The 26,347-nt window shown below is 42.5% G+C and overlaps 2 protein-coding genes across 2 annotated transcripts; both read left to right on the plus strand.

The window, feature by feature from the left end:
- Nucleotides 1-247: 247 nt before the first annotated feature.
- LOC311229602 (putative N-acetyltransferase camello) lies at nucleotides 248-955 on the plus strand (the record flags this gene model as incomplete). The annotated part of the gene is made up of 1 exon (XM_084315677.1): nucleotides 248-955. The coding sequence occupies one exon, from the start codon at nucleotides 248-250 to the stop codon at nucleotides 953-955; it is 708 nt and encodes a 235-aa protein (XP_084171803.1).
- A 7,462-nt stretch (nucleotides 956-8,417) lies between these two features.
- LOC311229603 (putative N-acetyltransferase camello) lies at nucleotides 8,418-9,125 on the plus strand (the record flags this gene model as incomplete). The annotated part of the gene is made up of 1 exon (XM_084315678.1): nucleotides 8,418-9,125. One exon carries the CDS (start codon nucleotides 8,418-8,420, stop codon nucleotides 9,123-9,125), a length of 708 nt encoding a protein of 235 aa, XP_084171804.1.
- Nucleotides 9,126-26,347: the final 17,222 nt, after the last annotated feature.

Below are 26,347 nucleotides of genomic sequence, written 5' to 3' on the forward strand. Positions count from 1 at the left end.
CTGCCAAATACTGCAGTTATCTGCTTAGCTATTAGGAACAAGGCCTATATGATATAATTTCAATGTCATATGCTGGTTATTAGCTTATTTCTTTACCGAATAAATAATAGTTCATGAAGTCAAATAAAATAATATCATTTAGGCATAAAGGTTGAATGAAAAATCATATAGTATGCATACTATATGAAGTTGGTTTTAATGAACATTCTGCTAAAATATCTATGATCTATGACCTTTTCTTCTAGTCATGCAGCTGGTGATTCGGCCATATTGTACCTTGGACAAAGACTTGGTCCTGACCCTGTTCAGCAATGGCATTCTGGAGCACATCGGCCCGTGTTTCTACAACGCCATGAGCAGCCCTCTCTATCTGGGCATCACCTTGGGGCTCGGTGCTGCTGGCTACTTCCTGGGCTCTGTCTTAGGGGCCTTGTTGTTAATAGGAGGCTGGGTGGGCCTGGTCTATTATGCCTGCCATGGGGTCTACTCTAACTTCGTCAGGAAGAAGCTTCGGACAGACATGCAGGACATTCCAGGGAACTATCTGACCCAGCCAGACGACTGCTTCTGGGTGGCTGAGGCTGAGGTTAGTGGGCGGTCGCAGATTGTGGGTATGCTGGCCATGGTGACCAAGCAGAACGGAGGGGAGAGGTACGGGGAGCTGTTCAGAATGAGCATCTCGTCGTCATGCAGACGGTTGGGTCTGGGTTCCAGAATGGCCCAAATGGTGGTTGACTACTGTAAGGAGCACGGTCTCACCAGATTGGTCCTGGAAACCAGCTCCACGTATGCTGCCGGAGTGGCCCTGTATCAGAAGATGGGATTCATCCACAGCCTGACACACACCAAACAACCCAAATTGATGGCTCCTGATTGGATGATAAAGCTGTCCAGGGTAAAAATTCTCCTAATGGAGAAACACATACAGGCGCAATCAATGGCTCACTGCCTCTAGCTAATGCTTGACTAACATGTCCTGTATCAAACAAAAAAAAGTAATTAAAATTTAAAAGATTGGTGTAAAAAAAGAATGACAGAAAATTAACTTTTTCACTTTAAGAACACAATGAAGAGAGCAACCTGCAGTCCTGACATAAGTGGGTGTACAAAGAGGGGTGTATAAAGAGATGTCTTGAGTGTAGTCATGGCAATATTGCATCAGTACTCTCATCTCTATCTTGAGTTAGCTCTCCACTCTCATAATGTAGTGTAATAAAAGACTGTATGAGTCTGTTCTCAGAGAGGTTGGGTAAATGTATTGGGAATCTCGAGCAAGTCTTGCATCTTGACACTAAGCTTATTCAAGCGGTCATACGCCGCCACTGCAATAACCATTTTCTACCACATTTCCCAGGATGGTAAATGTGGTAGAAAATGGTTATTGCAGTGGCGGAGTATGACCGCTTGTCATGGTGTGGTGTTTTTTTTCATTAGATCAAGACATCAGCCACCACTAATAAAAGCATTTTAAAATTGTAGAGCTGTCTTGGATCTCAACTTTTCTTCTAATCAGCCACCAAGTCTTTGAAGTCTGGTCTAGGAAATATTGTACTTTTACTCCACTACATTTATCTGAACACACCAGTTAGATTAGATTAGATTCAAATGTATTGTCATTATACAGCACAAGTATACAGTACAACAAAAATAAGGTTGGCATCCAACCAGAGTGCAAATATAGCCGTAAAAGTGCAACAGCAACATACAATGTACAGAGTAGCACCGAGAACGATACAGTGGGTGGATAATAGAAGGATCAAGTGCATCGCTTCTTCTTCATTGTGTGATGAGAGTGCTTAAACTGAGTAAACATTTGTACTACTGAGTGTAGTACTAATCAGATGTATGTACAGAGTTGTATTATATAAATAGAGACAGTATGACTGAGTAGGATATGTACAGATATAGATATAGTAAAGGACTATGTGCAGGTAAGTACAGCCAGGTGAGGATAGGTATATATGCAGTGGGAATATATATATATATATATATATATATATATATATATATATATATATATATATATATATATATATATATATATATATATATATATATATATTCCCACTGCATATATACCCATATATATATATGGTACAGCATTATAGTACATGCTATCATACAGAGCTAAGGGTTATGTGCAGGTGTACAAGCAAGTATATAGAGGGGTTATATGCAGATATATTCAGACAAATATGGGTATATGCGGTTATATAAAGATATAAATGTCAATATGCTGTATACTGTACAGTACTGTTGTCTATGGTAGACAGTGAAGCAGTAGGTTGAGTATAGGCGACAGAGTTCAGAGTCATACAGTATGGGTAACAGAGCCTAGGGTGTAGGCAATGGAGTCAGAGTTCAGAGTTTATATGGGGGGGGGGGTAGACTCAATAGTAGGGAGTGGTGAACCGGTGATGCGCTGGGCGGTTTTCACCACCCTCTGCAGTGCTTTTCAGTCAGAGGCAGTGCAATTGCTGTACCAGACTGTGATGCAGTTGGTGAGTATGCTTTCAATGGCACACTGCTAAAAGTTCACCAGAATCTAAGGGGACAGGTGGGCTTTCCTCAGTCTCCTCAGTTAGAAGAGGTGCTGGTGAGCCTTCTTAACCAGTGCTGAGAGGTCCAAGAGAGGTCCTTGGAGATGTGGACTCCCAGGAATGTGAAGCTTGAGACACGCTCAACTGCCATCCCATTGATGTGGACGGGGGCATGATGCACGCTGGCTCTGGTCTGAAGTCCATGATGAGCTCCTTGGTTTTCTTGGTGTTGAAGGCCAGGTTGTTGTCGGCGCACCATGCTGCCAGGTGCTGGACCTCCTCCCTATAGGCCGACTCATTGTTATTTTTGACGCTGTGTCGTCTGCAAACTTAATAATGGTGATATAAGACAATTAACTAAAGTGTGATTTCATTGGATGTGCACTGTCAACTAATGCTTGTATATCTTATCGTGTGTTGTCATGTTTGTTTATGTGTTTGTTTAAAAAATAATAAAAAAATAAAATACAAAAAAACTTAATAATGGTGTTGGTACCATGATTACTAATAACATTTCAGCTTTAGATAAGAGGAAACATTGGCTGCTTTCTTTATAGATCTGTCAAAAGCCTGGCGGCTAGGTGGTGTAGTGGGCAAGGCGCTCGTCACCAATGCAGGAGACGCTGGGTTCGAGCCCAGCTCTCCGCATTGCTATCAGCTTGGCTGGTCGTTCATACTAACACAATTGGCAGTGTTAGGGGTGGGAATGCTGATGGGTGGGGATCGGACGTTGTGGACAGCGACTCCTACAGGTCGGTTGGTGCGCCTGCGCAGCAAAATCAGGAAGCGACGGGGGCGGCGTGTCCCTCCCACGCAGACCCCCGCCGCTGAGAGATCGTGCTGTGCAGGTGAAAAGATGCAACGGCTGCTTCCTCAAGTACCGGAGGGGACACGTGATGTAAGGCTTCGTGCACATTGCAGCCGGCTTGTGGGAGGCATGGCCTAACAGCGTTCAAGACAGGGGAGGGTAGAATTGGACTATACGAAATTGGGATGGGAGAAAAATAGAAAATGGGAGAAAAAGAGAAGAAAAAAAAAGATCCGTCAAAAGCCTTTGATACAGTTGATCACCTGCTTTTAAAAAGGTTATCTAGTATTGGCATGGATAGTGGTGTATGTGATTGGTTTCAGGATTATATATCTTTTAGACGTCAGTGTGTGAAATCGGATCCTGCTCAATCTGAATTCTTTGAATGACTGTCATGCTCATTCGTATGCGGACGATACTATTGTGTACTGTATCGCTGACACTGTTCAGTTGGCCATTGAGAACTTGCAGCTTTCTTTTAATGTTCTTCAGGAAGCTTTTTTTTTTATCAATTTAAATTAGTCCTCAATGCTAGTAAAACGGAATTTATGCTGTTCTCCAGAGCCAGAAATGTTGATATATATTTTCTGTTAGGATCTCTGGGTAACAGTACTGTATATTTGCATAATATCGTATATGTCACAAATGTAACAGTACTATATACCTGTATGTCATGTATGTCCCTGTGTCATAAATGTCATGATGTCATGTATGTTGTGTATGTCATAAATGTCACTATGAATTGAAAATGGGGGACCCTGATGTAAACAAGACAAACGTCTTTCTCTGGTCTGCATCCCCTTAACAATTGTGTGTATTGAGCTGTACGGTATTGTACCAATTTTGCAATCTGTTAAATAAAGTTTGTATTCATTCATTCATGTTGGTGCGGTAAGCACTTCTGGTGAAATTAGGAGGATCATGTCTGAAAGTGAAAGTTAGTCAGGGGTAAATGGTAAATGGTGCATTTATATAGCTCTTTTATCCAGGGCGCTTTACAATTCATGCCTTACATTCATCCATTCACTCACACATTCACACACAGATGGCGGAGACAACCATGCAAGGTGCCAACCTGCTCATCGGGAGCAATTATGGGTTAAGTGTCTTGCTCAAGGACACTTCAACACGCTGCTTGGGAGGAGCAGTAATTGAACCGGGAACCTTCCGATTACCAGACGACCACTCTACCTCCTGTCGCCCCAGTGGGCATGAGCACAGACATTGCTATATAACGTAAACCTTTTGTAATTTGATAATTATGCGCTTAGCTGGAGTTGGAACATAGTATTATGTGATTCTGTTTGTTTATGACTATGTGCAGTAATATGTGATTTGGTCATATGTAATTAAGAATAAATTTAAAAAGTATAACTCCCTATATTCCTTATTATTGTGTAATAAGTTATACATATGTATATGTTACATTACTGTATTGTTAGTTTTTCATCCTTGGATGACAATTCAAGCCTTCCATAGCTGTTTTAAGTTTGCTTTTTACTCCAGCCTGCCTGTTATGAGCTGCTGCAGTGCTGGAAGTAAAGACCCCTTTCTCTACTTATTCTTTTGGGAGGTATACCAAAGGAACAGTTTTGAGGTAACAGCACATACCTAGTTAGTTCTGTGTACTTACAGAGTACGAATGGGAGAACAGTACCATCAGGGCTAGACGCTACTTAGTTCAAAGCCAGACAGCAATATAACCAGTTATGCAACGGATTAAGTACGTCATATATTTTGACAGTTTGAAGCGTCCTTATGCTCTTGCAAAGTTGTCTTTGTCTGTAGTGCGGGTCGTGTCATCTCACAGTAAGCATATTCTTATTTCTAGACCTTAAGAAGGTAAATATCCTCATGTTTTACATACATGAAAAGGAAAATAAATAGATATGGAAAGGCCTGCCAGTCTCTAGATTGGCAGGCATGGATGGATGGCTTATTTTTCTATTATATAATTTGTCTATTATATGTACCATATACTGTATATGCTGATGATACAGTTATGTATTATTGTGCTCCTTCTCTTGAGGCTGCTGTCAAAAATGTAGAGTCTGATTTTCCTCCTTGCAGCATACTCTCATTGACTCAAAACTGCCATTGAATGGTAGCAAAACAAAGGCAATGCTATTTGCTCAAACTAGGTCAACTGCCTCTCCCCCTCTCTATTTTCACCCTTGATGGTTGTTCTATTGAGGTTATTGAAAGGTACAAATACCTTGGCATCTGGCTGGACAAGAATCTAGAGTTTAAACATCATATTGATGCTTTAATCAAAAAACTTAAATTCACAGTTGCTTTTTCTATAGGGTTAAATCATGCTTTTCCCCCGCCTCCTGGAAACAGGTGGTTATGGCCCTTTTTTTGTCCCAACTAGACTATGGTGACATAGTTTATAGATTTGCTTGCGTAAGGAGGAGAAGGCCTGTTGGATGCTGTTGAAACTAGATTGTAACAGCAAAGTGCAACTGGGGAGGGGCCAGTGGTGTACAGAATAGTGTTGTCAGTTTCGTAACAGAACTAGTTTGTCTTGTGATCTATAGTCATACTACTAGAGTACTCTGCCGTTGTTGTACAATATTCTACTTGCTGCATTTACCAGATACAGGAGAAGAATCAGGCCTTGGACGGCGGTGGAATGAATTGGCAGACGGATAGCAGCTCAAATCAAACATCAATGTGTTTAATTGCATCAAAAACAACACATAACTAATCAAAAGGTGTGGCTTTCAGCAAACTCAAGCATGAGTTTCTACTGTAGTGAGTCCATATCATTAAAGAATGTTCCATGCAGCATTGGGTCTTCTACTGTAGCTAAGTCATAAAAGTTTTTTTGTCTGGAGCCAGAAGCTCTCCTCGATCGATCTGTTGTTGTTTGGGTTCAGGTTTCCATGGTGAGGGGTTTCCCTCCGTTTTGTTCTCGTTTGCTGTCTTTCCGTCCTCCGTGTCTGAGTGAGAGTCTGAGTGAGAGTCTCTGAGGGTGTGAGTTCTTCTCTTCTCTACTGTGCGTTACCTTAAAAAGACTAAACCACGCCTCTAAGTCCTGTTGTCATATGACGTAGGAGCCAGAAGTATAGTCTTTCTCTGATTGGCTATTCTAGACGTCTGCCATTTTGGTTTCAGACTATACCTAAATAAGGATTGTTCCTGGAGTTGGGGGTGGTTTTCTATTGTTGAAGATAGCAACCTATCATTTTATAGTCTAAAGCTTTACTATTTAGGCTTTACTGGAAATATCTTAACAACTAGTGATTATTTCCTAATCACTTTTATATCAGTCTTTAGCAGATCTTTTTACCATTTAAAATACATTAGTTAGCTTATTTTTAGTTCAAAGCTTCACAAACTATTATCTGATACCATGTTTATTGTTTAAATCAACTTTTTAAACGGTTAATAACGTCCTACTAAATCTTGAACACCGGTACAATATTGTATGAATATTGAGGCTATTTTCCTGTTCTGTTACTAATGTCTTTAGAGTTTACACCAGATTTCTAATTTACTTACATAGTTTGCTACTTTTGGGAGGCTATAGGAGTAATCTAAGACACAGTTTGTGTCCCCCCTCCATTTTCCTCCGATTTTCTCCCATCCCAATGTTAGTCGTTATGCCAATTCCCAATCCCCTTCCTGGTCGCTGCGCACTTACCCCCCACAGTCGGTCTGGGAGAGTGGAGGCTATCAATATCATGTGCTTCCTCCGACACACGTCCAGCCAATCAACCGCATCTTTTCACCTGGCAGCGCTGATTCTCATTGAGAGGGCGTAGCGTGTGGAAGGATCACACTATCCCACTCAAGTCCTATCCGCACTTAGCAGGCGCCCCGCCCCCGACCGAACTGTAGGAGTCGCTGTTTACAACGACCCGGACCCACCCCGCCAGCTTCTCCCACCCTCTAATACTGCCAATTGTATTAGTGTGAACGGCCAGCCAAGCTGGTGACAACCCCGGAGCTGTGAGCTGGATTCGAACAGGCGAATCTAGCCGCTCCGGGGTTTGGTGACGAACGCAATCTCCGTTACGCCACCTGACCGCCCTGAAGCTGCTATCTTTTGATCAACAGAGCCTATTGTCTTAAGGCTTGACTTTTGTGTGGCAGCTGGGCCGCAGTTCCTGTCGTAAATAGAGTTCTTGACTATATGTAAATTGACACACACACACTCTATGGCAACTGAAGTCCCACTACTGTTCCAGCTGTGTGACCAACACCCTAAATGTAAATTTAGCTCGGGGTGATCCACAGCCACAGTCTGTATTCCCACACACACTATGCTGTTCCTGATTACCTATGCATTCCGTAATATAATTGAGGTGATCATTGATTGTTTTAAAACGAGAAATATAATGCATTCATATTTCTCACAGTTGTATTTCCTTAAGGACATTTTCTCAACATGTTTTATGAGCTTAAATATAGCAGAATATACCACATCAGCATACAAATGAATGGAAGAGTCCCCAACAAAGCTGGCTAAGTCATTTATATATATATAGAAAATAGTGTTGGACCTAATATGGAGCCCTGAGGCACACCCTTGTGACAGGGAGGGGCTGTTACAGTAGTTGATCTGAATTAACACTGCTGGCTGAGGTTAACTCCACTACTATACTTGGAAATATGAAATGCATTGCCAATGACCAACCCTTCAAAAACAGATTGACAGAAACAGAAAAATTCTATGACATGAAATGGCATTTTATTTGTGGCAACCATCCTGATAAGTGGTGGCCATGTTGGAATATTAAGTAGCTAGCATCCTTTTTTAACAAAGTAGACACAAGAAAATGTTCATTCAGAATGTGTTGCTTGTAGGACAATTCTGCCAAATACTGCAGTTATCTGCTTAGCTATTAGGAACAAGGCCTATATGATATAATTTCAATGTCATATGCTGGTTATTAGCTTATTTCTTTACCGAATAAATAATAGTTCATGAAGTCAAATAAAATAATATCATTTAGGCATAAAGGTTGAATGAAAAATCATATAGTATGCATACTATATGAAGTTGGTTTTAATGAACATTCTGCTAAAATATCTATGATCTATGACCTTTTCTTCTAGTCATGCAGCTGGTGATTCGGCCATATTGTACCTTGGACAAAGACTTGGTCCTGACCCTGTTCAGCGATGGCATTCTGGAGCACATCGGCCCGTGTTTCTACAACGCCATGAGCAGCCCTCTCTATCTGGGCATCACCTTGGGGCTCGGTGCTGCTGGCTACTTCCTGGGCTCTGTCTTAGGGGCCTTGTTGTTAATAGGAGGCTGGGTGGGCCTGGTCTATTATGCCTGCCATGGGGTCTACTCTAACTTCGTCAGGGAGAAGCTTCGGACAGACATGCAGGACATTCCAGGGAACTATCTGACCCAGCCAGACGACTGCTTCTGGGTGGCTGAGGCTGAGGTTAGTGGGCGGTCGCAGATCGTGGGTATGGTGGCCATGGTGACCAAGCAGAACGGAGGGGAGAGGTATGGGGAGCTGTTCAGAATGATCATCTCGTCGTCATGCAGACGGTTGGGTCTGGGTTCCAGAATGGCCCAAATGGTGGTTGACTACTGTAAGGAGCACGGTCTCACCAGATTGGTCCTGAGGACCAGCTCCACGCATGCTGCCGGAGTGGCCCTGTATCAGAAGATGGGATTCGTCCACAGCCTGACACACACCAAACAACCCAAATTGATGGCTCCTGATTGGATGACAAAGCTGTCCAGGGTCAAAATTCTCCTAATGGAGAAACACATACAGGCGCAATCAATGGCTCACTGCCTCTAGCTAATGCTTGACTAACATGTCCTGTATCAAACAAAAAAAAGTAATTAAAATGTAAAAGATTGGTGTAAAAAATTAACTTTTTCACTTTAATGAACACAATGAAGAGAGCAACCTGCAGTCCTGACATAAGTGGGTGTACAAAGAGGGGTGTATAAAGAGATGTCTTGAGTGTAGTCATGGCAATATTGCATCAGTACTCTCATCTCTATCTTTAGTTAGATCTCCACTCTTGTAATGTAGTGTAATAAAAGACTGTATGACTCTGTTCTCAGAGAGGTTGGGTAAATGTATTGGGAATCTCGAGCAAGTCTTGCATCTTGACACTGAGCTTATTCAAATAATAGAGACAACAACAACTTGATAGATTTCATGTAGTTGCTAAACAGATGACGTCAGGACTTATTGCATGTAGCCTAATACAATATGTTACAGTAAATGTGGGGAAACAGTGATTACACACATTTCCTGTGAAGTCTTTACATTCACAGACTCCGTGGTGGATGTGTACATGAACACGTTTAATGTACATATTCCCCAACCAGGGTAGAAAGCCCACATTTCCCGGGATGGTAAACAAGCGGTCATACTCCGCCACTGCAATAACCATTTTCTACCACATTTCCCGGGATGGTAAATGTGGTAGAAAATGGTTATTGCAGTGGCGGAGTATGACCGCTTGTCATGGTGTGGTGTTTTTTTCATTAGATCAAGACCACCAAGCCACCAAGTCTTTGAAGTCTGGTCTAGGAAATATTTATCTACATTTATCTGAACACACCAGTTAGATTAGATTAGATTAGATTCAAATGTATTGTCATTATACAGCACAAGTATACAGTACAACAAAAATAAGGTTGGCATCCAACCAGAGTGCAAATATAGCAGTAAAGTGCAACAGCAACATACAATGTACAGAGTAGCACCGAGAACAGTGGGTGGATAATAGAAGGATCAAGTGCATCGCTTCTTGGTAGACTCAATCAGGGGCGTAGCTGGGGGGGGGGTAGCTTAGGATGATTCCAAGGGCCCAGCACTGGGGGGCCCCCCCAAAAATTTTTTTTTTTTATTTTTATTTTTTTACTAGACATCACTCAGGTGTATTATTGATGCTCTCATTGATACTATGTTTGTTTCTGAAGTGTGTGTGTGTGTGTGTGTGTGGTGTGTGTGTGTGTGTGTGTGTGTGTGTGTGTGTGTGTGTGTGTGTGTGTGTGTGTGTGTGTGTGTGTGTGTGTGTGTGTGTGTGTGTGTGTGTGTGTGTGTGTGTGTGTGTGTGTGTGTGTGTGTGTGAGATATATATAGAGAGAGGGGGGGCTTTGGTAGACTATTGCATTGGTCCATTCATTGAAGATGAACGCAATGCGACATCCTTTACTAGGCTCACCCAGGTGCTGAACTGCTGATCCGAATGTATAGGTTTTCATCAAAAAAAAAATTGCCAAAAAAAAATGCGCGCTCGCATTCACTGGGGGCCTACAAATACAATCTTTCATGGGGCCCAGAATCTGGAGCTACACCCCTGGACTCAATAGTAGGGAGTGGTGAACCGGTGATGCGCTGGGCGGTTTTCACCACCCTCTGCAGTGCTTTTCAGTCAGAGGCAGTGCAATTGCTGTACCAGACTGTGATGCAGTTGGTGAGTATGCTTTCAATGGCACACTGCTAAAAGTTCACCAGAATCTAAGGGGACAGGTGGGCTTTCCTCAGTCTCCTCAGTTAGAAGAGGTGCTGGTGAGCCTTCTTAACCAGTGCTGAGAGGTCCAAGAGAGGTCCTTGGAGATGTGGACTCCCAGGAATGTGAAGCTTGAGACACGCTCAACTGCCATCCCATTGATGTGGACGGGGGCATGATGCACGCTGGCTCTGGTCTGAAGTACATGATGAGCTCCTTGGTTTTCTTGGTGTTGAAGGCCAGGTTGTTGTCGGCGCACCACGCTGCCAGGTGCTGGACCTCCTCCCTATAGGCCGACTCATTGTTATTTTTGACGCTGTGTCGTCTGCAAACTTAATAATTGATTGATTGATTGATTGAAAAGTTTATTAACAGATTGCAGAATGGGTACAGTACAGTACAGCTCAATACATACAATTGTTAAGGGGATGCAGACCAGAGAAACTGTACACTGTACACTGTACATTGGAATACTGACAAAGCCATACTTGGTCATTTACTGTGCAACTGGGTTAGGACATTTGTAGGGGCCAGTTTCGAATTGCAGTCTCCCGTAGGTGTTTTTTGAGTGTTTTTGAAAGTGGGTAGTGATTCACATTCCTTTACAGCTTTGGGTAGGGCGTTCCACATTGATGTGGCATAATTGCGAAACGTGTTTAGTCCCTTGTCTGAGCCGAATCTGGGTTTAACATGATTTGTGGAGCTCCCTCTGGTGTTGTGATCGTGGTATTCACTGACCTTTGGGAAGTATTTTGACATGTACATAGGTACCTTGGTCGCGTAGTGTATCTTGTAGACCAGGCCCATTGCAAGTTGCTGTACTCTGTTGTCTACTCTAAGCCATCCTAGGTTGTCAAAGTGGGCAGGGGTGAGGTGGGTTCTAGGAGTCAGGTCAAGCAGTAGTCTGACTAGCTTGTTTTGAGATGTTTGTAATTTGTTTTTTAGTGCCTTTGAGGTGCTTTGGTACCATGAGGTGCAAGCATAGTCGTATGGTGTTGGTACCATGATTACTAATGACATTTCAGCTTTAGATAAGAGGAAACATTGGCTGTATTAAAGGAGCTCCCGTCTTATACGGAGCTACTGAGCAATTTTGATCCCGTAGTTAGACTGGCTGACGCGCCGGTGTTATACTGCTGGTCTCATACCAAAACAGTCCTTTGTCCCAATGATACGTGCAGGCAGCTTTACTGGGAAAATGATATTTATTTTCCCTCACCGTCAAACAGGATGTCTTCATAAACTGATAAATAATAATGAACACAATAACTAATTAGATACAAACATTTCGACCTGAGACCTGCGTCGTGCGTGCGGTCAAAAACCATTGCCCTTTTCCGGGTCAAAACTCCTCCTCCTACAGGTTTACCTGACGCTTAAATAAAAGAAGCGCCACCTTCTGGTCACATAAATCCACTGCACATTAATCCATTTTGGCCGTTACAGGCTGCTTTCTTTATAGATCTGTCAAAAGCCTTTGATACAGTTGATCATCACCTGCTTTTAAAAAGGTTATCTAGTATTGGCATGGATAGTGCTGTATGTGATTGGTTTCAGGATTATATATCTTTTAGACGTCAGTGTGTGAAATCGGATCCTGCTCAATCTGAATTCTTTGAATGACTGTCATGCTCATTCGTATGCGGATGATACTATTGTGTACTGTATCGCTGACACTGTTCAGTTGGCCATTGAGAACTTGCAGCTTTCTTTTAATGTTCTTCAGGAAGCTTTTTTTTATCAATTTAAATTAGTCCTCAATGCTAGTAAAACGGAATTTATGCTGTTCTCCAGAGCCAGAAATGTTGATTATGATGAAGTATAATATATCTACTGTAAGTTGTTCTAACATTGAGAGAGTCACTGAGTACAAATATCTTGGCTTGTGGCTCGATGATGAATGTTCATTTAAGTTCCATGTGGATATTCTTGCTTCCAAGCTGCAATAGAAAATTGGCCTCCTGTACAGAAATAGATCCAGCTTTCCTGTGATTAGTAGAAAGAAGTTTGTTGAAGCTGTAACTATCATTGGTATTTGTTTATTTTTAAAGCCCTAATTGGTAAATATCCCCCCTACTGTACATCACAACACTGTTGTAATGGAATCTTGGAACCTATTCTACATGTTCAAATACAAAAAAAAAATATCCCTTTTTTCTTTTTTTTTTAACTTAAATTTTTATTAACAGTTATAGACAAACAGCACTTACAAAAAAAAAAAAAGGGAACTAACAACACAATAAAAACAAAAAAAACAGTGCACATAAATGGTTACATGGGTATCATGGTTAGTTGTCTGGTTCCCCTACAGTTGTTTTCCAGGTACTTAATACAAAGGCTGATTGTGTACCTCCCTTAAACAGGTATAAAAATGTAATTCCTACTCAAAGATGTTAAATACTGACTATGCTTCCAACACCTCCAACTGACTCTGAAGCTGAAGGTTCTTCCTTATTTTGCTACATTTAAAAGTATGATCTCTGACCACTCTGCATCAACTTGTAACTGTCTTTACAGATGTTTATAGTTTATTCTGATTTGTTGTGCCTAGTATATGTATGAATTTGTGTCTTATTTTGTAAGCTTGTTGTTGTTGTTGTTGTTGTTGTTGTTGTTGTTGTTGTAAATGAGGGTAACCTCAGTGTCTTATGAGTTGAAATAAAGGTTTGAAATTTAATTAAATTTGTCTCATTAGCAGGAAAGAGAAAATAATTTCAGAAATGACCACTTAAGGGCTGAAGACTTGACTGATTCGTCATTGATTGTATAAAAAGGGATACAATAAATTTTTTTTATATATATATATTAGTGCTGTCAATAGATTAATTTTTTTTTTACTAATTAATCTCACAATTTTCTGTAATTAATCTAGATTCGCATTTTTCTACTTAAGACCGAAGCTTGTAACAGATATTTACTTGAGTAAAATCATGGAATTAATGTAAAATCAACACAAAGAAAGTATATTTAGATTCAAAGACTATTTTAATAGCTTTCTTTGAATACAGTTTCTCTCCTGTGAAATACAAATGTTCAACAAAACCATCAACATTGACTCAGCTAGACCTCTTTCTTATATCCGCGGCGCTAAGATTGAAGATTTTTCACTCCATAGATTAATCTAGATTAATTTATTTTAATGCTTTAAATCATTTAAATTTATCTCCAAAGTTAAAGCATTAATTTTGACAGCCCTAATATATATACTAACCTTTTACTATTATACAGGAATCTTCCTTGCCTATATTACTACCTACTATGCTAATATATGTTATGTCTATACTATGCACCAAGTGTTATGTACCATGAGCCTGATCACTCCTGTGTCACTGGGCATACAGGTGAGGGCTGCTAATTAGCTAATTGCTGCTGATTGGTTACCTGCTGGTAGGTTAAAACCAGCCCTTCAGTCACACATGCAGCTCTGTCTGTGGCTAGAAGGAGAGTTGTCACGTTCTTCTATCCTTTGTTCTTTAGTTTGTATCGATATTTCATTGTTAGAGCAGTCTTTTTGGGTTAAACACGGGTTTTGGTGTCGGTTTTGCACATAGGTTGCGTGCCTTTGAGCCAGGGTCGTAACAGTTGGGCGCTCGTCCGGGATATTTACCCCTAGAAATTGTTTGGTTTTTTTTTGTTTTTGTTTTGCATTGTGTGTCGTGGTGCTATAGTGTGGGTGTTCGTTACATGTTGTGTAACGTGGGGGCTTGAGCCGTTTCATCAAACAGGTGAGTATGCCCTTATTTTGTTTATAATTTGATGTGACTACTTAAAGGTGCTATGCAGTGCTATTCCTAGCACTATTTGGGCAACTTTACACAATTCCTGTTGGTCTATTGAAGACATTTGTAAGTTTTTTTTCAAAAAAATGCATTGTTTTATATTTCTAATCAAGTACTCGAAACCATCATTTTTCAGCCTCTAGAAATCAGGCTGTTATGGCCTGGCTCCGCCCATAAGCACTTTGAGTGACAGTGCCACACAGTCTGCACTGGTAGAGGGAGGGAGGGAGGGGGGGGGAGAGAGAGAGAGAGAGAGAGAGAGAGAGAGAGAGAGAGAGCGAGAGAGGGAGGGGGTGGGAGAGAGAGAGAGAGAGAGAGAGAAAAAAAAGACAGTCCGCCGGCAGCTTGTTTTTTTTTTCTTTCTTTCAATCTCCCGTTTGCGTGTGTGGCTCGCTGCAGGTCCCCCCCCCCCCCCCCCCCCCCCCAAGTGCTCTCTATCTCTCTCCCTTTCTCTCCCTCTCGAGTATGAGGAAATGTTTTTCTTTTTTTCTTTCTTTCAATCTCCCGTTTGCGTGTGTGGCTCGCTGCAGGTCCCCCCCCCCCCCCCAAGTGCTCTCTATCTCTCTCCCTTTCTCTCCCTCTCGAGTATGAGGAAATGTTTTTCTTTTTTTCTTTCTTTCAATCTCCCGTTTGCGTGTGTGGCTCGCTGCAGGTCCCCCCCCCCCCCCCCCACCCAAGTGCTCTCTCTCCCTCTCTCTTCCTTTCTCTCCCTCTCGAGTATGAGGAAATGGTTTCGCTGTGTACAGTCAGTCGCGTCTGTCTAGGTAGAATGGGGGCGGGCATTAGCTCCAACCACAGAGCCAATCGCATCACTGTGTCTATCCACAGCGCCCAGTGACGTGCTCAGGGACTTCAAATCAAAATGACCCGATTTACTAGAGGCACAGAGGGGCTGGGCTGAAACGGAGGAATTCGCGAATATGGTATTTAGACCCTAAAACACATTGATACGAACTCCTATTACTATAATACAATGCTAGAGACTGAAAAATTACATTTATAATGCATGGGACCTTTAATGCTGTTAAAATATATAGTTTAGTGCACACCACATGTAGGTAGGGACATTAATTTCTGGTTGTTTGTTAGCTTCCTGTGCACCACATACTCCTGGGGCAGTCAGAGAAGTGATTAGTACCATCTACTTGTCTTGTACCATACCATGTACTTGACGGGTGGATGGTCAAATATGATCTTTGGCTGGTAGCAGGTGTGGTTGAAGAGGGTTAGGTCTACAGGGCATTAGCTTAAGGGTAGGTAGAATAGGGGGCCAGAAAACACAGGTAGTGTGGTAGGGCCTGATTTAGTGTTTCTTAGGCTAGACATGTGGTGGGCCATGTTGACTGCAGTTTAGATGTAGATGTTCTGTGCTTAAGCAGACAAATTTAAAAACTGTGGCTCTGGTAGAAACCATGGGCAGGACACCTATGCCGACATTAGAGGGTGGGGTGCGAAGTATCAAAGGGGCAGACAGGGAGCTAGAGGGCTCCTCAACGTTTATGATGAATGGATTTGTTTCCCTGGTTGGTGCATTAGGGTCAAAGCAGGCTATTACAATATGGAGAGATACAGGAGCTTTTCAGTCTCTCATTCTGGATGGGATTTTGCCATTTTCGGAAGATTCTTCATTGCATTCCGGTGCCATTGTTCAGGGCTTTGGAGGAGGTTTTGTGAATACCCCTTTGCATGAGGTCTCGCTAAACTCTCCCTTAGTATCAGGCAATGTTGTTGTAGGATTGTGTTCTCACATTCCCATAAAGGGTGTGTCCTTCATTCTAGGGAACGATTTGGCCGGTGGAAAAGTGCTGGCTACTCCAGTTGTAATTCCCGTCCCTGTAGTTTCTGAGGTTCCTGATGAGTTGGCACAGAAACATCCAGGAGTGTTCCCTGTGTGTGCTGTAACACGCGCAATGTCAAAGGTCAAATGTGACACCCATGATGTTGTTAACTCAGATTGTGATATGACACTTAGTGACACGTTCTTTGTTGAGTTGAAAAGTGGCCCTGATGAGGGTTTTGGTAAGGTGATACCGTCTCATGAGCAGTTGGTACTAGAGCAAAACAAGGATGTCTCCTTGTCGTCCCTCTTTGAAGAGGCGGTTTTAGAGGATGCAATGATAGATACGTCTCAAGGATACTTTGTTAGCAATGACGTGCTCATGAGAAAGTGGACACCACCTAACCTGTCTGGATGACTGGGGCAGTGTGTTTCAGATTGTTGTTCCAGCCGTGTATCGTCCTGATATGCTGCATCTAGCACATGATCATGATCTTGCTGGTCACATGGGAGTCAGGAAGACTTATGATCGTGTGCTAAGACATTTTTGTTGGCCTGGTTTAAAGTCAGATGTGGCACAATATTGCCGCTCGTGCCATGTGTGTCAGGTTGTTGGTAAACCAAACCAGAAGATTCCTCAGGCTCCTCTGCAGCCTATCCCTGCTGTTGGGGAACCTTTTGAGCGGATCCTCATTGACTGTGTTGGTCCCCTCCCTCGAACTAAGACAGGGAACCAGTACCTTTTGACTATTATGTGTGCAGCGACCCGCTTCCCTGAAGCCATTCCTCTATGCAAGATCACAGCCCCAGCTATATCCAAGGCTCTGGTTAGGTTTTTTTCGACTTTTGGCCTACCGAAGGTTATTCAATCAGATCAAGGGTCTAACTTCATGTCCCGTCTCTTTGCTCAGGTCCTCCAACAGTTGTCTATCCAGCATTGCCCTTCCTCTGCCTACCATCCAGAGTCCCAGGGAGCGCTGGAGAGGTTCCACCAGACTATCAAAACAATGCTGCGGGCATATTGTACAGAGTTTGAAAAAGACTGGGATGATGGAATCCCTTTGCTTCTATTTGCTGCTAGGGAGGTAACCCAGGAGTCTCTTGGATTCAGCCCGGCTGAGCTGGTGTTCGGCCACACAGTGAGGGGTCCTTTGAAACTGCTGAAGGAAAAGTGGTTGGCTGACCAGACTCCTTCCTCTTCTAATTTGCTGGACTATGTGTGTAACTTCAGGCTTAAGCTTAGTAGAGCATGTGAACTAGCGAAAGAGAACCTAAAGGTAGCCCAAGGAAAAATGAAGGTGTGGTATGATAAGCGGGCCCGTCATAGGGTGTTCTCACCGGGAGACAAGGTGTTGGTTCTCTCGCCTATTCTTGGTTCTGCATTACAGGCTAAATACAGTGGGCCATACTCAATTGAGCGCAAAGTTGGTGAGGTCGACTACTTGATTAAGACTCCCGACCGCAGGCGCAAGAGTAGATTATGTCACGTCAATATGTTGAAGGTGTACAATGATAGGGCTCAGATGGACCAGTCAAAGGTCAAGCCTGTGGCTGTTCTAACGATTTCTGCATCTCCTATTGTAGCCGACTGTTCTGTGTCGAAGGAGATTTCTCAGGGCAGGTTGCCAAACACTCAGATACTAGGTGACTTGGACTCCCACCTGTCGTACTTGCCACTTCCTGAGCGTACGGATGTGGTGCGCCTACTTAGACAGCATATACGTTTGTTTTCTGATGTCCCTAGTCGTACTAATGTGCTCGACCATGACATTGATGTTGGTAGTGCAGGGCCAATTAAGCAACATGCCTACAGGGTGAATCCGGAAAAACGACGGATCTTGAGTAAGGAAGTAGACTATATGGTGAGACATGGTATTGCGGAGCCTAGTTCTAGTGCATGGAGCTCCCCCTGCCTGCTTGTTGATAAGCCAGACTGCACTCATCGGTTCTGTACTGACTTCCGTAAAGTTAATGCAGTAACCAAGCCGGACTCGTACCCTCTTCCTCGGATGGATGACTGTATCGATCGGGTGGGTTCAGCAGCCTTTGTAAGTAAATTGGATTTGCTAAAGGGATACTGGCAGGTTCCGCTTACTCCGCAAGCACGTGAGATATCCGCTTTTGTCACACCAGAGAGTTTCTGCCAGTATACGGTGATGGCCTTTGGCATGCGAAATGCCCCAGCGACGTTTCAGTGGCTAGTGAACAAGGTCCTGGCAGGGGTAGCGTTCTGTGAAGCATACCTGGATGACCTGGTTATCCACAGTTCCTCTTGGTCACAACATGTGGAGCATCTGGCGGAAGTGTTCAAGCGGTTGGGTGAAGCTAACTTGACAGTTAACCTTGCAAAATGTGAGTTTGGACAAGCCACGGTTACCTACCTGGGTAAGGTGGTTGGACGTGGGCATGTGTGCCACATTGCAGCTAAGGTGGAGGCTATAGTGGGCTTCCCGGCTCCCATCACCAGGCGGGAGTTGAAGCGCTTCCTAGGTATGGCAGGGTACTATAGGAGTTTCTGTAGGAACTTTGCTTCTGTTGCTGCCCCTCTGACTAATCTGCTCAGTCCTAAGGTACCTTTTGTGTGGACTGAGACCTGTCAACAGTCTTTTGAGAGTATCAAGGGCATTCTGATTAGTGCTCCAGTTCTGTCAGCTCCTGATTTTCAAGTTAGCAGTAGATGCTAGTGACCTCGGTGCTGGAGCCGTCCTCCTGCAAGAGGATGCATTGGAGGTAGAGCATCCCGTGTGCTACTTTTCTAAAAAGTTTGACAAGCATCAACTGCACTACTCTACTATAGAGAAGGAGGCGCTCGCTTTGGTTCTTGCCTTGAACCATTTTGATGTCTACGTTGGATCGTCCAGTTTGCCCCTTGTTGTGTATACAGACCATAACCCTTTGGTTTTTCTTCGCAGCATGGTGAGATTCGTGGGAGGGACAACGTGCTGGCAGACGCCCTCTCACGGTCATAGTACCGGTGCTTGTGGTGCCCGTTATCGCTGTTGTGGTAGTGGCCCTGACAACTAAATGGGTCACGTTTTTTAGTTTTTTTTTGTTTATGGGTTTGATATGTAGTGGTTGCCTCTTGGGCAACCAGTTTGGTGGGGGAGGTGTTATGTACCATGAGCCTGATCACTCCTGTGTCCAGTGGTGCAGTCGTAATATGGGAACTGGTAACACGCCACGCCACGTGCACACGCACGTGCGTACGTGCATGCGCACAGAACAGATTTTTTTTTTCTCTTTTGAAATAGAGAAGCTGAAAAAGGTAGCAGGATGTAGCCTTCAATATATAAATAAATTATATTGTCAACAGATATGGTTGAAAAACAAACAATGTTTTAAATGTAATAGTAGTTACAATTTCTTTAATTGAATCAACTTAAACTAGAAAAGTAAATACAAACTAAATTAACAATGTAAGTTACATTGTTAATTTAGTTTGTATTTACTTTTAGTTTAAGTTAATTCAATTAAAGAAATTGTTTTACACACAAACACAAAAGCAAACTTAAAATAATCAGACAACTTGTGTTTACTTGAAGTTTGTGTGTGCATGACTCCTAGTGCACAGCAAGGGAGGTTTGGTGATGAACCTTGTGGTGCGCTCACACGCACCCACTCGCGCGCGCAGTTATACACACACACACGCACGCACAAATACACGCACACACACACGCACACACACACACACAAGCGCATATACGCAAGTGCAATCTTTCTATCATACACGCTCTTCTTGCTCTGTATTTGTGTGAATGTGCGCGCGCGAGAGCAATTGGAAAGCTGGCACGCAGCACGGCAGACGCTTGATTCAATCATAAGCAGGTATACCCCAATCACGAATTCCGAGCCACATTACCATTAGTATTCACCTCCACTGCCGTCACACAGAATGAAGGGGGAGATGCATTCAGATAGCCAACACCCAGACACCTAGTCTACCTGCGCTTTTTGTTATGTAAAACGGTGGCCGCCGGCCGGGTACTTATTCACAACGAATGGATACAGCGCATTTTTGTGTGCGCGTACACGCGAGTACACATCTGTGCGCGATCGCGCGTACTTAGTTCTGCCTCAGTGATCTAATAACACGCCGTGTAACCGCGTGTGTGCACGACTGCACCCCTGCCTGTGTCACTGGGCATACAGGTGAGGGCTGCTAATTAGCTAATTGCTGCTGATTGGTTACCTGCTGGTAGGTTAAAACCAGCCGGATATGCTACGTAAAGCAGCACCCGTCTTCAAGGCCTTCAGTAGATTTTCTGATCTGCACGGTTTCAGCCAGCTAATCACCCAACCCACAAGGGTGTGTGAATCAACCCAGACTACCATTGACCTCATCCTGACCTCCGACAAGTCCATGATCTCCAATAAAGGGGTGATAGCATGCGGGTTAAGTGATCATTATATGATATTCTGTTCCCGCAAAAAGCTAAAGCAAAAGGCTGGCTGTCACAAAATGGTCACATCTAGAGACCTCAAAACGTACTCTAGCGAGGCCTTTAACCTTGAACTGAAGAGCCTGGACTGGTCAGATGAACTCAATGGTACACTGGTTGAAGAAACCTGGCTTGGCTTCAAAACCAAATTCTCAACAATACTAAACAACATGGCCCCCCTAAGAACCACCAGGGTAAAAAATCGCGCTGAGCCGTGGATGCACACTGAAATACTGACCGCTATGAAAGCCAGAGACAAAAAATGCTCTGAATTTCATAAAAGTCAGTCAAAGCTTACCAAAAGCATGAGCAGTGAACTCCAAGCCCACGTGACTGAACTCAAACTAGAAAGAAACAGACTAAGAAATGACGTAAACTCCATGATAAAAACTGCAAAAAAATATGTCATCAATGACAAAACTGAGGAAAACAAAAATAAACCACGTGAACTTTGGAAATTACTCAATAATCAACTAGGCTGCAGTAAAAAACTTAAAACCAGGTTCTCAAACATAAACATAAAGACGGACAACACGCTCATCACAGACAAACTGGATGTAGCCAATTACTTAAACACTTTCTTCACAAACATAGCCACAACACTGGTAAACAAACTACCCTCCCACTCAGGGCAGTATGGGGTAGAACACATAGTAGCATACTACAAGAACCTAGGCGTCCACAAAGACGATTTCAAACTGGAAATGGTAACTACAGATGAGGTACTCAATAAACTGAGCGCCCTCCAACCGAACAAGGCCACTGGCCATGACAACATCCCCTCCAAATTCCTCAGAGACTCAGCAGCCGCCATCACCCCAGTCATCACACACATAATAAACCTCTCCATAAAACAGGGACACGTCCCCAAGGACTTCAAAATAGCGAGAGTAACACCCCTGCACAAAAAGGGCAGCAAATTAGACCCAGGCAACTACCGCCCTGTTTCTATCCTTACATCCATCTCGAAAGTCATGGAAAAAATAGTATACGAACAGGTCGAAAAGTACCTTACGGATAAAAATCTAATCTACAAATTCCAATCTGGCTTCAGAACATCCCACTCCACTGACACATGCCTTCTCTATTTGAACGACCACATCAAGCAAGAGGTGGACGCGGGCAAATACTGCGGCATGGTCATGCTAGACCTACAAAAGGCCTTCGACACTGTCAATCACACCATTCTGATTGACAAGCTAAAAGCAATTGGTTTTGATAGTTTATCAGTGAGCTGGATACAATCCTACCTGGAGGGGAGAGAACAGATGGTGGAGGTAAACGGTACCCTATCCCCCCCCCTCACAGTGAACTGTGGTGTTCCACAAGGAAGCATACTAGGACCACTACTGTTCCTAATTTATGCAAATGACATGTCGTCAGCTTGTGACTACAACTTGTTCCTGTTTGCGGACGACTCAGCCCTGCTGGTCTCTGACAAGAACAAGTTACAGGTTGAAAAAACCCTCAGCTCGGAACTATAGGCAAAATCTGCATATGGCTCGCCGACAACAAACTATCATTACACATGGGCAAAACAGAGTCCATTCTCTTCGGTTCAAATAACAAACTCAGCAAAACAGACGGCTTCTCAGTTACAGTGGGTGACAATATTGTCACAAGGAAAGATGAAATTACCTACCTGGGTTCCATCCTAGAGGCTAATCTTTCCTGTGACAAAATGGCATCCAATGTAATAAAAAAAGTCAATCAACGAACTCGATTCTTGTACCGGATCTCCTCCCTGGTAAACAAGAATACCCTGAAGACTCTGGCAGGAGCACTCATTCAAGGGTACTACGACTATGCTTGCACCTCATGGTACCAAAGCACCTCAAAGGCACTAAAAACCAAATTACAAACATCTCAAAACAAACAAGTCAGACTACTGCTTGACCTGACTCCTAGAACCCACCTCACCCCTGCACACTTTGCCAACCTAGGATGGCTTAGAGTAGACGACAGAGTACAGCTACTTGCAATGGGCCTGGTCTACAAGATACACTACACGACCAAGGTACCCATGTACATGTCAAAATACTTCCCAAAGGTCAGTGAATACCACGATCACAACACCAGAGGGAGCTCCACAAATCATGTAAAACCCAGATTCGGCTCAAACAAGGGACTAAACACGTTTCGCAATTATGCCAGCCCACAACAATGTGGAACGCCCTACCCAAAGCTGTAAAGGAATGTAAATCACTACCCACCTTCAAAAACACTCTCAAAGAACACCTACGGGAGACTGCAATTCAAAACTGGCCCCTACAAATGTCCTAACCCAGTTGTACAATAAAGACCAAGCATGGCTTTGTCAGTATTCCAATGTACAGCCCCACCCAACCCCACCCCACCTACCCAACCTCCTCCAATGTACAGTTTCCATGTCAAATGTATGTCAGTATTCCAATGTACAGTGTCCCCCCCCCCTACCCAACCCCCCCCCCCCCCCCCCCCCCCCCCCCCCCCACCTCCAATGTACAGCCCCACCCCACATACCCAACCTCCCCCAATGCACAGTTTCTATGTCAAATGTATATACTCTTCTTCTGGATTTTTTTAGTATCACAAACAGTACTGTATTTGAAAATCTGGTATGTCATAAATGTATAGATGTAGCAGTACTGTCTATCTGTATGTCATGTGTGTCATATGATGAATTGAAAATGGGGGACCCTGATGGAAACAAGACGAAAGTCTTTCTCAGGTCTGCATCCTCTTAACAATTGTATGTATTGAGCTGTACTGTACTGTACCCATTCTGCAATCTGTTAATAAACTTTTCAATCAATCAATCAATCAAACCTTTCAGTCACACATGCAGCTCTGTCTGTGGCTAGAAGGGGAGTTGTCACGTTCTTCTATCCTTTGTTCTTTAGTTTGTATCGGTATTTCATTGTTAGAGCAGTCTTTTTGGGTTAAACACGGGTTTTGGTGTCGGTTTTGCACATAGGTTGCGTGCGTTTGAGCCAGGGTCGTAACACCAAGATTGTAGCACTGAAGTTCAACACTGCCAATACCCTTCCTGTTGACTTCTTGTACAGAACTTGTAAGTCGCTTTGGATGAAAGCGTCAGCTAAATGACTAAATGTAAAATGTAAATGTTCACCCCATATGGATGTAAACACCCTCAAATTAAACTCACAGAGCCAAAACCAGAGATGGACATCTTTAGAGCGAGATACTATACTAGAGGGAAATTCCAGAGTCAGCAGCAGCATTTGTAAACAAAATTGTAAGTAAAGAATTAGAGACAATTTATAACAGTAGTAATAGTGAATTGAAAAGTAAATCCCTACTAAAATGCGAGTAAGTACAACCTAATTACATGAGGTACAAAATGCAGACAATGAGGTAAAAAAATTTTTTATAAAAAAGGCAAGATGCAAAATGAGGTATGGATGTAGTGAAAATTAATAAATAGTAAAATAGATAAATATGATGTAGTGTTAAAGTGTCTAAAGTGAGTGTTACGGTGAGTGTTTGTTTAAAGTGAGTGTGTGCATGTGGATGTGTGTGCAATGAGTGTAGATGGATGGATTGATATTATAGAGTCATTGAGCATCCTGATGGCCTGGGGATAGAAGCTCCTTCTGAGTCTCTCTGTACTGGACATGAGACTCCGGTAGCGCTTGCCTGACCGCAGCAGTGCAAAGAGGCAGTTGTTTGTTTGGGTGACATAAGAGTCTTTGGCTATTCTCTTAGCCTTGGCCCTGCAACGCTTGGTGGAGAGTGGGAAGCCAATTGTGCGTATCGCTGCACTGTGTCACTGCTGCTAGTGCTAGGTCAATGAAACTCATTCACAGTTGATTATTAGTCAGTATGGCCACATAAGGATATGTTATGGAGCAAAATTCTCATACAAAAAATACCTCTGATCGATTTCTGTGTAGCCTTCTAATACAAGCTAAATGTATCCTGCGGGCCAATGGCAACACACTGTATTGAGCTTTTAAGGTAAAACTGCGCCCCCTGGGCTAATCTGTCAAATGAGGAATGACAGTTTGTTGAAAGTTTGCTAGGCTACTCGTTGCATGCCATATAATAGGGATCGCGCAAATCGTGTATGAAATGAAATTACTGCACACAGGATTGTGTCATCCCCCACTTGTGACTGTAGGGGGCAGACAAGACCAGACAAGGCTTCTCATACTGGTGGTTTTGCAAGTTTTAGCCTCATTAATTACAAATAGTTACCGGCTACAAACCATTTCCAATCAATCAATCAATCAATCAATCAATCAATCAATCAATCAATCTATCGGTAACACAATAATAACACTCATTTATAAGACCTGTATAAGGTATTTGTAGATAATGAACTAATCATGAACAAATCATTTATATACATTCGTAAATTACTATTAAATCATTTATAACTATATTTGTATAACATTTACAAATTAGTTCTACATTATTTATAACTCATTATCAACATTGTTTGTACTTGATTTGTTCATCATTAAATAATGTTGTTTAATGTGTAGTAACACATTTGTAGATGCTTTGAAAAATGGATATGAAAAAACTACTATACTCCATTTACTTGTTCATGTTCAACAAATGATTTGTTAAGACATTCATAAAACATCTATAAATCATTTGTAGATGCTATTGTGTGCCCTAATCTAAAGTGAAACCTATTCATCATTAACAAATGTCTAATAGTTTGTTTATTTGTGGACTTTTATGAATACACACGAAGCAATTACCAGACATGTCTTTTCATGTTTAACTAATGATTTGTTAAGACATTCATAAAACATCTATAAATCATTTGCAGATGCTATTGTGTGCTCTAATCTGAAGTGAAGCCTATTCATCATTAACAAATGTCTAATACAGTTAATTATTTGTTTACTTTTTCATCACCTGTTACAAATGTTGTAGACAGCTTTCGGATACATCCTTCTTTGTGACATCAAACAGTGACAGAATTAGGACTATATATAAATGCAATTTTATTAACATATGAAATACATGTGCATAACATATAGTGTAAGGTATTGACAGAGTAGTAGAGGAAGTATCATGCGAGTGAGTCTTGACTTCACGTGTGTTGCCGTGAATGATTGTACTTAATGTAGAGCCTTTACCTATAAGCCTACTGCAAGGGGCAAGTGGGTTGAGTTGAGTTAGACGTGTGCTTGAAGAATTCAATGTCCAGAGTGCTCGTATTATTTCGGATATGCCAATCCATTTATTGACCATTATCAACCAAAAATATATACGAAAACTCTTTTTACAAATAACACTGAACGCTGACCTATATACAGCACATCAACACGACACGGTCAAAAACTGTTTGGCTATTCCCCTTGCACACTGATTGATTGATTGATTGATTGATTGATTGATTGATTGATTGATTGAAAACTTTATTAACAGATTGCAGAATGGGTACAATACAGTACAGCTCAATACACAATTGTTAAGGGGATGCAGACCAGAGAAAGACTTTCGTCTTGTTTACATCAGGGTCCCCCATTTTCAATTCATCAGGACATATGACATACATGGGGTTGGGTAGGAGGGGTTGGGGGGGGGACACT

This window comes from Notolepis coatsorum, assembly GCF_963971535.1.
Source record: "Notolepis coatsorum genome assembly, chromosome: 6".
Lineage (NCBI taxonomy): Eukaryota > Metazoa > Chordata > Actinopteri > Aulopiformes > Paralepididae > Notolepis > Notolepis coatsorum.